Raw genomic sequence first — 13,997 nt, 5'->3', positions numbered from 1 at the left:
TTCCTCTATCTTCTTGGTAGAAAGTCAATGACCATTTAAATTTCTTCAAATGATGAGAGGCTTGGGGGGCAACAGTAGCACATACAAAGTTACTTTAGATCAATGATTTGATTTTACATTTTTGCATTCTCAAATCAAAAAGGGGAAAGAGAAAAACCTAATGGGAATCTACTGACTTTGAAAACCTGTTGAATTTTGACTTAGTATTTGCTGGAATTTGAATTTTGAATATTGCAGCTGGAGTCTTGCACAAAATCTGCAACATCTAGATATTTTCTTATTTTTATTTGGTCAAGATTTGGTTTCTATTTTATAGGAAGTAGTTGTTCATCATCTAGTAGCTTGATTTTCTGCTATTCTAATGTCATTTTAGTTACAAGCTCATGTATAAATTCAGCACTCTTCATCAATAAAATCAGAGTTCCAGCAGCCCAAAAATATATATTCTGTATAAGTATTTAATCTTATACCAACAAAGTGGTATTAGAGCCATAGTTATCTTGAGGGGCCAGTGAGGTGAGTGAACCCAAACACCTTCTAAAATCATTTAGCAATGGAAGAGTCAAGTCTCACAGTTGCACCATCAATTCTTGATGGAGACAATTATGAAACTTGGGCTGTTAGAATGACAGTTCATCTACAAGCACTTGATGTTTGGGAAGCAGTGGAAGAAAATTATAAAGTTCCTTCCCTGGGAGCCAATCCAACATAAAGAAAGAAGGACAAAAAAGGCTAAAGCGAAAGCTTGCTTGTTTGCTGCAGTTTCACCATCAATTTTCATCAAAATCATGAAAATTGATTCAGCTGCAGAAATTTGGGAGTATCTCAAGGAGGAATACAAAGGAGATGAAAGAATCAAGAACATGCAGGTGATGAACTTGATTCGAGAATTTGAAATGAAGAAAATGAGGGAGTCTGATGCTGTTAAAGACTATGCTGCACAACTTCTTTCAATAGCAGACAAAGTTAGGCTGCTTGGAAAAGAATTTTCCAATGAGAAGATTGTTCAAAAGATATTGGTTACACTTCCTGAGAAATATGAAGCTACAATTTCCTCTTTGGAGAATTCAAAAGATCTGTCAACTATTAGCTTGACAGAATTATTACATTCCTTGGAGGCTGTGGAACAAAGAAGACTCATGAGACAAGGAGATACTGCAGAAGGAGCATTTCAAGCAAGAATGCAGAAAAATGCAGGCCATAAAAATGGAAAGGTGAACAACAACAAGTCGTGTGGCAACAACCAGAAAAATGGAGTTTTTCCACCTTGTCCTCATTGCAAGAAGACAAATCATTCTCCACAAAAATGTTGGTGGAGACCAGATGTGAAATGCAACAAGTGTGGTAAACAAGGACATGTGGAGAGGATTTGCAAAAATCAACAGTAGGAAGAAACTAGTGCAGCAGTTGACTATTGCCAGGAGGAGCAATTGTTTGCAGCAACGTGTTTTGCTAATAAAAGCACCTCTAAAAGCTGGCTTGTGGATAGTGGTTGTACAAACCACATGACAAATAATCAAGATCTCTTTAGAGAACTTGATAGAACAACTATTTCCAAAGTCAGAATTGGAAATGGTGAGTATATTCCAGTGAAGGGCAAAGGAACGGTTGCTATCGAAAGCCAAATAGGTTTGAAACTCATTTATGATGTTTTGTTTGTGCTTGACATTGACCAAAACTTACTCAGTGTTGGATAGCTCGTTGAGAAAGAATTTAAAGTTTATTTTGAAGATAGGAATTGCATTATCAAGGATGCTGAAGGCAAAGAGGTGTTCAACATAAAAATGAAGGGCAAGAGTTTTGCCTTGAATTTATTGGAAGATGAGCATACTGCTATTTTACAACAAGATAGCACAACAATGTTTTGGGACAGAAGGGTCGAGCACTTTCATCATGATGATGTGCTCTACATGAAGAAAAATCAAATAGCTGAAGGACTTCCTGACTTAGAAAAAGATCTTCCTATATGTGCTACTTGTCAATATGGGAAGCAAACTAAACTTCCTTTTCCAAAAAAAATATCCTGGAGAGCAACCCAAAAACTGCAACTGGTGCATACTGATGTTGGTGGATCTCAAAAGATGCCATCCTTGAAATGGAATGCAAACAATGTTCACCAGCTCACTGCACCATATAATCCACAACAAAATGGAGTCGTGGAGAGGAAAAATAGAACAATTTTGAAGATGACAAGATGCCTTCTGCATGAAAAATATCTACCTAAAAAATTTTGGGCTAAAACTGCAAGTAGAGTAGTATATTTTCTGAACATATTGCCAACAAAAGTGTTAAAGAAGCAGACCCCTTTCGAAGTTTGGTTTGAGTGTCTACGTGCAAGACTTGGAGTTTGCGTCTACGAAGTCAAGGAGGAGTGTTGAATTTTGACTTAGTATTTGCTGGAATTTGAATTTTGAATATTGCAGTTGGAGTCTTGCACAAAATCTGCAACATCTAGATATTTTCTTATTTTTATTTGGTCAAGATTTGGTTTCTATTTTATAGGAAGTAGTTGTTCATCATCTAGTAGCTTGATTTTCTGCTATTCTAATGTCATTTTAGTTACAAGCTCATGTATAAATTCAGCACTCTTCATCAATAAAATCAGAGTTCCGGCAGCCCAAAAATATATATTCTGTATAAGTATTTAATCTTATACCAACAAAACCAAACTAGTAATTAAAGCAACGAGAAAAACCTGAAGGTAAAGTTCACATATAGTTGAGCGCTTAGCTTACTTAATAACAAGACAGTGATGCCTAAGTGCAGAAGATTAAACTGCATTCATGTCTAAGCATTGACAAAAGGGTAAAGCTCATGTCTCACATTACAACTCCCACCAACAACTCTTCTCCCTCGTTTTCCATTGCAACAGCTTGGGAGTTCACTTACTGCACCATCAAGGCACTTCTTACAATCAAGGCTTGAAAGATTCCTAGTGCATTGCGCCAAACCATAGAGTTTCATCGACTCTTCCAGCACAAGCTCACCCGTAGCAAACAACACTGGACTACCATATGCTTTATTGGACAAGCTGCTCGACAACTCCTTTGTTTTCACGTTAAATGAAGGGGGATCATCAGCACTTTGTACGTTGTACATGTAGAATTTGTTTTTGTTATCAATTTCTCCAAAGAACTCCACATTTGAGTACTTAAAGAGACAATTATAGTACCAAATGATCGCTCCTTTGTTGTAGGGACACCGGTTGCGTAACTCTTTGGTTGCCTCAGTGACACAAGTTTTGCAGTTTGTGTGACATCCCACATCGAATAGGGGGGAAAGTTCTTGACGCTATATAAGTATGAACTTCTCTTAACCCTGTAGACACGTTCTAAAGTTGTGAGGACCCTTTTAATTTGGGTCCAAAGCAGACAATATTTACAAGGTTAGGAGCGGGTCGTTACAAATGGTATCAGGACCGATCTTCGACCTCGGTGTGGGGGTTTGTTTGGCCCCGTAGGGGTGTTCGTCTATTTGACCCCGCAATCCTGTGGGACACAACGAGGACGTTGTATCTACATAGGGAGGGGGATGTGATAACTCACATCGGATAGGGGGAAAGTTCTTTGCGCTATATAAGTATGTGTGTGTGTGGTTCACACGTTTTAAAGCCGTGAGGGCTCCTTTGGGCCTAAAGAGGACAATCTATGCATGGTTCGGAGCGGGTCATTACAGTTTGTGCTTGAGACATCGCCCCAGTATAGAGCTAGGCCATAGACATTGTCTTGGCCTTGTCCAATTGAGGCAAATCCGAATCCAGTTGGTGGAACTTTGGAGGAGAGGAGGGTTGTTAGCTCATTCAAGTTACTACTGAAAGGGTCATTGGAAGTGTAGTTTTCTAGTATAAAACAGAAATGGAAAAGAGGGCCAGCCCCAATGGCAGCCTGCTGGAGAAGAAGAGATAGGAGGAGTAGAAGACAGAGAGGGATTAATTTTGAGAAGCACATGTTGGATGGAAATGGGAAATGGATCATCTTGTGGTTGTGCTTCTCTCCAAGAAGAGCTGCTCTCCTACCTTTAAATAGAGATTTTTTCTTGAACATTTTCCAAGAATTTATGTTCAAATTGCTTATTTTTCGCTAGTGGCACACTCATCTAATTTTGTCTTATCGGTTACAACAAAACAAATTTCAACCTCCCTTCTGGAACATCACCGAATTCTTGTGGAAATGTACTGGTGCTGTGTCAAATATGGAGGCCGGAGTCTTCCCATCCAGCCATTTAAGAGCGGAAAAGCTGACTTCTCATTTGTTCACTAATGGGCAACTTCAAGTTCTGGACATCAATTGATGAAACAAGTCAAATTCAGGATACCTACTACCTTTGTTTATATCAGATCCACATTTAATTTGTCCATTCATGCAAAATATGAGGATGGGTCCTCATGCAAGTAGGTGGTTTTCCACTGGTAGGGGTCCCTCACAAGGGAATATTGTAACTCAACTTCTCAAGTCTTCTCCAAGCGCCAAAAAAGAGAAGACAAAAAGATACTCCCTCCCTCAAATCGACCCAATCAATTAATGAAATCTATCATGGACATCAATTTTCACCTATAAATAGTTTGATCCAAGTTAACAAGTTACCCAACTTCTTAAGTCTATATCTTCCAAAAATAAGTTGGACATAGAGAACAAGAGTTGAATGGTATAGTACGTGCCCTCATTTATCACCCAAAATTTTCTTGACATAGCCATGATGCAATGACATGGTTGTCTGCTATAGCCATGCTTCATGGGAGATTGAAAGTGATAAGTAAAGCCTAAGATAATTAAACTTTGGTTAGTAACTATATGATCTTAACATGTCAACACAAATAAATAATCAATGCAAACTAGTTGTATTATAACGATTCACTTTCATTACTATAGATATTGTTTGTTTTGGGTTCAATAGACCTAACAACTTTTTCCCCAATCTAATGTGAATCATGAAAAATCATTTTAATTGCGACTTCACATTGGAGAAGAGAAAGTACTTAATGTTATATATGAATGGGATATTGATAATTATATAGATGCCTTTTGAAGTAGTAAGAACCCATTGGATTTAAAGTAAGACAATATCTACATGGAAGGAGAGAAATAGGAAGAGAAGTAAATCTTTAAAGGTATTCCTAAAAGTGCTCTTTGATTTGTGCAAAGCTAAGTGAGGAATTATATATACCCGATCTATACATTACTTATTCATCTTGAAAAATGACTCATGGCAATAACAGTTTATATTATTTTTACCGCCTGGCTCTGATTCCTACCAGTTGCAACGTGTACAACAGTGTTGCCATCCTCGCCCTCGGCAATTAAGAGATCCTTTGTGATTAATATTCAGTAGCTTGCTCTTTCACAATGTCCATTAATGCAGAAAACTATGTTTATACAAGGCATGTATATACTAGTCCCATCAAATGTAATGAATTGTTTGTGTGACTACAAGTAAAAGAAGATGAAACCGTGAACTACAAGGAAAATCATTCCTATTTTTCCTTGGATTCAGCATTTTTTTTTTTTTTCATTTAGCCTAGAAGCATGGGTTAGAAAGCTTTGGATATTTTTCATTGAAGAAGACAACTTCCATATCACTGAACCCTGCCTGTGATCGATTTATATATGATGAATTAAGTATTAAATGCCCTTATTACTAAAGAAAGGGAGTGGAATGGCTGCTCGTTACAGCATGAAATTTATAGTCTAATTAACAACAGGGAAATTTTATACTCAAGAACATCTATGATTTAGAGATAAAATACAAGCAAACAGATGAAAGTGTAGTGACATCACTGACATGATACCCCAATCCCCAAACATGAGAAATTTAAGTGTGTACAACAGTACTTCATTTATCTATTGTAATATACTGATCCGCAAACTCTAGAGAACAAGATAGGTTCTCTAAGAATTGACAAAGGGGTAAATCTCATATCTTATGTTGCAACTCCCCCCAACAACCCTCCCTCCTTCTTTGCCATCACAACAGTTTGGAAGTTTACTTATTGCATCATCAAGACACTTCTTACAATCACTGCTGGACAGATCCCTGGTGCATTGAGTCAATCCGTATAGTTTTTCGGATTCTTCCAGCTCTAGTTCTCCGGTGGCATACATTTTCATGGCGTTAAAAGCTTGCTGGGCTAGGTTGCTTAGCAGCTCCTTTGTCTTTTGATTAAATGAATCAGGATCACTTACATTATTCAAGTTCCACATATAGAACATGTTCTGATGATCAACTTGACCAAAGAAATTCACGTTTGAGTATTTCAAAAGGCAGTAATCATACCATATGATTGCAGCTTTGTTGTCTGGGCAGCGTTTGCGGATTTCGCTGCTTGATTCGGTAATACAGGCTTTGCAGTCTGTGTTTGAGACATCACCTCGACAGAGAGCAAGCCCGTTCACTTGGTCATTGTTCTCACCAACTGAACCTTTCCTAAAACCTGTGGGAGGAGCTGCTAAGTAGAGATAGCCCATGAGCTTGTTCAAGTTGGTCTCATATGTGCCATTATCTATGAACTTCTGAGAGCTTGAACAGAAATGGTACAGAGGGTCAGTTCCAGCGATGGTTTGGAGAAGGAAAGCAAAGGATAGCAGGTAGAGGGAGGTGGCAAATCTTGAGAAATACATCTTGGACACTGCAGATTTTGCAGATAGCTAAGGATATATTGAAGGTGATGGCTTTCTTACTGGGACAATGAATCGTTTATATAGCAAAAACCCCACCATTATTGCTTTGAAGAAGATTATCAAGCTGACTTTTCCTTCATTTTGGAATTTTGCAAATGGTCAAAGTCTTTGAAATGGCTTGCAAATGGTCAAAGTCTTTGAAATGGCTAAGTCGGTTGCGCACTTCCACACCATCCCCAATATTGGGTGTACAGGAACACAGGAGGAATATTATATCATGAGTTAGTGTTGGACTATTTCATGCTTAGGTATTATTCTTGGAAGAATCTCTTTTAGGTTCAGGAAATTAGTCCCATAATATGAAGTTTCTGGGAAGAGACTATTCAATTCAACAAATTCATCTATAGCTCATAGTTTTAGAAAATGGAGCTTCCATACGTTATGATCCATTAAAATGCCTATCATAAACCGGCATTAGTTCAGGAATATTGATTCGGTAAATTCAAATGGAAAATTTGTAAGAAGGATTCAAGAGTTTATATATATATAGATGCTATGATGAATGTTTCAAACTAGTTCATCACCAGAAGTACATGCATGAACAAGTGCCATTCTACTATCCAGGATAAAATATGAATTTATGACCAAAATTTTCAAAGAAATGGTCATACCATTGCTTCTCTGACTGGTCAATGGTTGATATCCAGGAAATCAACTTATCTAATTCTCATTATTTTAATCTGTTTAGTAAAAAAAATTTGAAATTTTAGCACTAGACACAGTAATATTAGGTGCTTATGCATGAATATATCCGTACCCTGGATACCACCTACCTGAATTTTCTCCCACTTCTAGATATTTTATATTTTTTGTTTTGGAAATTAAACCCACCGAACAAAATACAAAATAACCTAGATGTTTCTAGAAAACAATTTTAATTAATATTCCAAGTTAACATTGTCAAAGATTAATAATGCTGAATGATCACAATCATTGATCATGTCCAAGCATTGACAAAAGGATAAAGCTCATATCTCACATTACAACTCCCACCAACAACTCTTCCCCCTCGTTTTCCATCGCAATAGCTTGGGAGTTCACTTACTGCATCATCAAGGCTCTTCTTACAATCAAGGCTTGAAAGATCCCTAGTGCATTGCGCCAAACCATAGAGTTTCATAGACTCTTCCAGCACAAGCTCACCCGTAGCAAACAACACTGGACTACCATATGCTTTATTGGACAAGCTTCTCAACAACTCCTTTATTTTCACGTTAAATGAAGTGGGATCATCAACACTTTGTACGTTATACATGTAGAACTTGTTTTTGTTGTCGATTTCTCCAAAGAACTTCACATTTGAGTACTTAAAGAGAATTATCGTACCAAATGATCGCTCCTTTGTTGTATGGACAGCGGTTGTGCAACTCTTTGGTTGCCTCAGTGACACAAGTTTTACAGTCTCTGCTTGAGACATCGCCCCGGCATAGAGCTAGGTCATTTACACTGTCTTGGCCTTGTCCAGTTGAGGCAAGTCCAAATCCAGTTGGGGGAACTTTGGAGGAGAGGAGGGTTGTTAGCTCATTCAAGTTACTACTGAAAGGGTCATTGGCAGTGTAGTTTTCTGGGATAAAACAGAAATGGAAAAGAGGATCAGCTCCGATGGCAGCCTGGAGAAGAAGAGAGAGGAGTAGAAAACAGAGAGGGATTGATTGTGAGAAGTACATGTTGGATGAAAATAGAAATTGATCAGCTTGCGTTTGTGCTTCTCTCCAAGAAGAGAAGCTCTTCTACCTTTCAATAGAGATTTTTTCTTGAACATTTTCCAAGCATTCATGTTGAATTTGCTTACTTTTCGCTAGTGGCAGAGCCATCCAGTTATGTCTTATCAGTTACAAGTAAACAAACTTCAACATCCCTTCTGGACCATCACCGAATTCTTGTGGAAATGTACCGTGCTGGGTCAAATATGGAGGCCGAAATCTTCCCATCCAGCCATTTAAGAGCGAAAAAGCTGACTTCTCATTCGTTCACTAATGGGCAGCTTCAAGTTCAGGACACCAATTAATGAAACCAGTCAAATTCAGGATATATATTACCTTTGTTTATCTCAGATCCACATATAATTTGTCCATTTATGCAAAGTATATATGAGGATGGGCCCTCATGAAAGTAGGTGGTTTTCCACAGGTACGGGTCCCTCACAAGGGAATATTGTAACCTAACTTCTAATTAAGTCCATTCCTCCCAGGAACAAGTTGGAGAGAGAACAAGAGCTAGATGGTATAGTACGAACCCTCATTTATCACCTAAAATTTTCTTGACATAGGCATGATGTAAAGACAGAGTTGTCTGCGACTCTGCTGTAGCCATGCTTCATGCGAGATTGAAAATGACGAGTAAAGCCTAAATTAAACTTTGGTTAGTACTTAGTACGAAAATGATAAAATCTTAACATGTCAACACAAATAAATAATCGGTGGCAAGTTAGTTCTTTTGATTCCAACAAGTATTGCAACGACCAACTACCTTTCACGTGAATATTATCCGTTTTGGACCAAAAAATAAAAAAACTCATTAATATATATGATGTCAGAAACCTTTTTCCTTATCAAATGAGATCACAAAAAAATATTTTGATTGTGATTCTATATTTGATAAAGAAAAAAAGTTTCTAGGTTCCATTATATATATATTAGCAATTAGTATTTAATGCCCTTATTATTAAAGAGAGGGGGTGTCTTTATTACTAAGGAGAGGGGGTGGCATGGCAGCTCGTTACAACGTGTAAACAGTCTGATTAACAACAGGGAAATTTTATTCAAGAACATAATTTAGAGATAAAATGCAAGCAAACAGATGAAAATGGGGTGACATAATACTCCATTCCCCTAAACATGAGAAATTGAAGTGTGTACAACACTTTATTTATATATTGTAATATACTGATCCCCAAACCCTAGAGAACCGAATAAGTTCTCTAAGAATTGACAAAGGGGTAAATCTCATATCTTATGTTGCAACTCCCCCCAACAACCCTCCCTCCTTCTTTGCCATCACAACAGTTTGGAAGTTCACTTATTGCATCATCAAGACACTTCTTACAATCACTGCTGGAAAGATCCCTGGTGCATTGAGTCAATCCGTATAGTTTTTCGGATTCTTCCAGCTCTAGTTCTCCAGTGGCATACATTTTCGAGTTGATAAAAGCTTTCTGGGCCAGGTTGCTTAGCAGCTCCTTTGTCTTTTGATTAAATGATGCAGGATCACTTACATTATTCAAGTTCCACATATAGAACCTGTTCTGATAAGCAACTTGACCAAAGAAATTCACGTTTGAGTATTTCAAAAGGCAGTAATCATACCATATGATTGCAGCTTTGTTGTCTGGGCAGCGTTTGCGGATTTCACCGCTTGACTCGGTAATACAGGCTTTGCAGTCTGTGTTTGAGACATCACCTCGACAGAGAGCAAGCCCATTCACTTTGTCATTTTTCTCACCAACTGAACCTTTCCCAAAACCTGTGGGAGGAGCTGCTAAGTAGAGATAGCCCATGAGCTTGTTCAAGTTGGTCTCATATGTGCCATTATCTATGAACTTCTCAGAGCTTGAACAGAAATGGAAGAGAGGGTCAGTTCCAACGATGGTTTGGAGAAGGAAAGCAAAGGATAGCAGGTAGAGGGAGGTGGCAAATCTTGAGAAATACATCTTGGACACTGCAGATTTTGCAGATAGCCAAGGATATATTGAAGGTGATGGCTTTCTTACTGGGACAATGAATCATTTATATAGCAAAAACCCCACCATTATTGCTTTAAAGAAGATTATCAAGCTGACTTTTCCTTTATTTTTGAATTTTGCAAATAATCAAAGTCTTTGAAACGGATAAGTCGGTTGCGCACTTCCACCCCATCCCCAATATGGGGTGTACAGGAACCCAAGAGGAATATTATATCATGAGTTAGTGTTGGACTGTTTCATGCTTAGGTATTATTCTTGGAAGAATCTCCTTTAGGTTCAGGAAATCAGTCCCATAATATGAAGTTTCTGGGAAGAGACTATTTCAATTCAATAAATTCATCTATAACTCATAGTTTTAGAAAATGGAGCTTCCATACGTTATGATCCATTAAAATCACAGCCTCTCATAAACCGGCATTAGTTCAGGAATATTGATTCTATAAATTCAAATGGAAAATTTGTAAGAAGGATTCAACCAGAGGTACATGCATGAACAAGTGCCATGCCACTATCCAGGATAAAATATGAATTTATGATGAAAATTTTCAAAGAAATGATCATACCATTGCTCCTCTCTGACTGGTCCATGATTGATATCCAGGAAATCAACTTATCTAATTCTCATTATTTTAATCTGTTTAGTGAAAAATTTTGAAATTTTAGCACTAGACACAGTAATATTAGGTGCTTATGCATGAAGGTATATCCCTACCCTGGATACCACCTACCTGAATTTTCTCCCACTTCCAGATATTTTCTATATATGAAAATGGGTTTTATAATTTTTGTTTTGGAAAACCCACCAAAAAAATATATATTACAAAACAACCCTAATATTTCTAGAAAAAAAATTTAATTAATATTTCAAGTTTACATTGTCAAAATTAATAATGCTGAATGATCATAATCATTACTGTATATATTTTATATATATACTCTATTAAAGTAATTCATTATTATTAAGCAAAGACATTCATTTTTTTTTTGAACTAGAAATTTTAAATATATTTCAAAATTCAAGTTCAAATTGCTTTTAATTTTTTTTTAAAAATGAATTATTCTTAATATTTAGATTAATTTACATACTAAATCAAATTAATCTCATACAAGCTTGATTTAATTCGGTTTTTTCATCACTAAAAGGTTGATTCAGTTTTGATTCAATATTCATGTCTATTGAATTCATTTTTCCTTCAAAAGAAAATTGAATCCCACCATTTTATACCAATTAATTTACTGTTACTTCATAATCAAGGGTTTTTATTTTAAAATGTTAAAATTATAAACTTAAATTAAAAAAAAAAGTACAACTGCCAACAGTAGAAGAATTCCGGGCCGATCCAGTCTAAGGTAAAGCCTGTCAAGTCTGGGCTAAAGCCCCAGGCCTCGAGCCATTTGAAGATGCCAAAATCACTCAGAAGTTGTCAAATTAATCTTATGAGTACGAGTAGTAGTGTTCCCCTGTATATTATTCCCAGACAATATGTAAACTTCTTGCCTTGATATTTTTTTTATCAAATAGCTAGGTTTCTGACAGCTATGCTTATCTCTAGGTTTCTGATAACTATGGACATTTGTTGTTCTGATTCCATCCTTTTTTGGGTCTTCAAGGCCAACCCAGATTCAAGAAAAGCCATGGGCAGATTCACAACTTCAGTCAAGCATTGCCAGCAATGGCAGATCTTTTGCTACTGTGAAGAGCTATGGTGTTTTCCTCTTAAACGGACTGCTAAAATCTACATTTTTCTCTTGAACAAAGGAAAAGGTTAATATTTATTTGTAGGGAAAGTTTTTACAACACATAACTTGACGAGAAGCATGCAAATTTATTATGAATCCATACCAGATAATTGAAATGAAGCATGCTCCTCATCTGAACAAAAATAGTACAAATATCACAAAAATAAACACTTAAATTATCTAAATGCAACACTTCATTTAATTATTAATGTTAATATAATTTAGTCCATAAATCCTAGAGGAAATTCTAAGATTTCACAAAGGGGTAAGTCTCATATCTTATGTTGCAACTCCCAGTGGCAACCCTACCTCCTTCCTTCCCATCACAACAGTTTGGTACTTCACTTACTGCATCATCAAGACACTGTTTACAATCAATGGTTGAAAGGTCCCTGGTGCATTGAACCAATCCATATAGTTTCTTGGACTCTTCAAGGTCCACTTCTCCAGTTGCATACATATTTGGGGCTACAAAAGCTTCTTCTACTAGGCGGCTTAGCAGCTCCCTTGTTTTCTGATTAAATGATGCTGGATTGCTTACATTTTTCTCATTGAAACTGTAGAACTTTTGGTGGTCAACTTGGCCAAAGAAATCCATGTTGGAGTATTTCAAAAGGCAATTATCATACCATATGATTGCTGCTTTGTAGTCTGGACAGCGTTTGAGAATTTCGGTGCTTGCCTCAGTGACACAGGCTTTGCAGTCTGTGTTTGAGACATCAGGTCTACAGAGAGCAAGCCCATTTGATCGGTCAGCGTTCAAACCAACTGAAGCTTTTCCAAAACCTGTGGGAGGAGCTAGGATTTGGAGAGAATCCATGAGTTTGTTCAAGTTGGTTTCGTATGGGCCATTGTCAATGAACTTCTCAGAGCCAGTACAGAAATGGAAGAGAGGGTCAACTCCAACTGCATTATTGAGAAGGAGCAAAAAGGATAGCAGGCACAGAAAGGAGGCAAATCTGGAGAAAGGCATCTTGGTTATGGCAGATGGTAAAGGAAATGCAGCATTTATAGAGCCATGAAATCTCAGGATTGACGTTGAGAGAGAAGTTTCTCAGTAGGGTTGATTTCTTCCTTCATTTGGAATAAGTGAATATATGATCAAAGTGATCATCTCAAAGTTTTCAACCCTAGCCCATGGTCTGACCAAATTCAGTAATGGGTAAGGTGGAGGTCCACTTCATCAACATTCAACTCTCAATTTGGAAGTGGACTGAAAAAACTGGATAGATAAAATGATTTAAGATCTGGAGACCCTCCTTAATTAAAGTTTGGAATAAGATGCTTTTGAGATGGAGTTTGGAAGAATATATAGAAAGCCTTCTTCCATACCTCTATCTTTTCAAAGAAGCTCTTAGTCAGAAGGTATAGCTCATTAAACAGGCCCTAACGAATAAACAACGAGTTCATATAAATTTGAAATGATCATAAGATTGCTATGAATTTAATCAAAGAAAGTAACCTGATTGTGAAGACAATCTTCTGTGTAGCTTACAAGTTCGAGCTTTTAGCAGTAGAAAATAACATTAGGTTCTTGTCCATAAAGTGTTCTTGGTGGACATTCACCAACTCAACTATTTCTCCCCACTGCTTTTAGATTAAAAAAAGAAAAAAGAATTCTTCTATATTTTCTAAATGAAGAAAAGGCTCCAGTGTGGAGATTAAGGTCTGACCCTCCAAGCAATACATAAAATACTGGTCAACTTTTCAATACTGTTATATATCCATTGAAAGCATTAATGAAAATTCCAAGTGGAGGGCATTAGGCATAATCCCATGTCACATCCTCCAGAAACATTGAAAAAAAAAAAGCCAAGAAATATTACATCAGCTCATACTTGAACAGGATCCATATGAATCAATGCTTCCATGAAGCAAACAAATTTTGGGGTTTGATGATT

The 13,997-nt window shown here is 37.0% G+C and overlaps 3 protein-coding genes and 1 pseudogene across 3 annotated transcripts; all 4 read right to left on the bottom strand.

Annotated features, from left to right (window-relative positions):
* Positions 1–5,691: 5,691 nt before the first annotated feature.
* On the bottom strand, positions 5,692–6,658 carry LOC100255186 (cysteine-rich repeat secretory protein 38). Its single transcript, XM_002274632.5, has one exon. It carries the CDS (start codon positions 6,612–6,614, stop codon positions 5,886–5,888), a length of 729 nt encoding a protein of 242 aa, XP_002274668.1. The 5' UTR covers positions 6,615–6,658; the 3' UTR covers positions 5,692–5,885.
* A 953-nt stretch (positions 6,659–7,611) lies between these two features.
* LOC100260263 (cysteine-rich repeat secretory protein 38-like) lies at positions 7,612–8,341 on the bottom strand (annotated as a pseudogene).
* A 1,128-nt stretch (positions 8,342–9,469) lies between these two features.
* LOC100265480 (cysteine-rich repeat secretory protein 38) lies at positions 9,470–10,356 on the bottom strand. The gene has a single exon (XM_002274568.4). It carries the CDS (start codon positions 10,321–10,323, stop codon positions 9,595–9,597), a length of 729 nt encoding a protein of 242 aa, XP_002274604.1. The 5' UTR covers positions 10,324–10,356; the 3' UTR covers positions 9,470–9,594.
* Positions 10,357–12,097: 1,741 nt separating this feature from the next.
* Positions 12,098–13,095, bottom strand: LOC100853833 (cysteine-rich repeat secretory protein 38). Its single transcript, XM_003633262.2, has one exon. The coding sequence runs from the start codon at positions 13,067–13,069 to the stop codon at positions 12,344–12,346; it is 726 nt and encodes a 241-aa protein (XP_003633310.1). The 5' UTR covers positions 13,070–13,095; the 3' UTR covers positions 12,098–12,343.
* Between the last annotated feature and the right edge of the window lie 902 nt (positions 13,096–13,997).

The sequence above is a fragment of the Vitis vinifera genome, chromosome 12 (genome assembly GCF_030704535.1).
Source record: "Vitis vinifera cultivar Pinot Noir 40024 chromosome 12, ASM3070453v1".
Taxonomy (NCBI): Eukaryota; Viridiplantae; Streptophyta; class Magnoliopsida; order Vitales; family Vitaceae; genus Vitis; species Vitis vinifera.
This window is presented reverse-complemented; position numbering and strand designations above follow the sequence as displayed.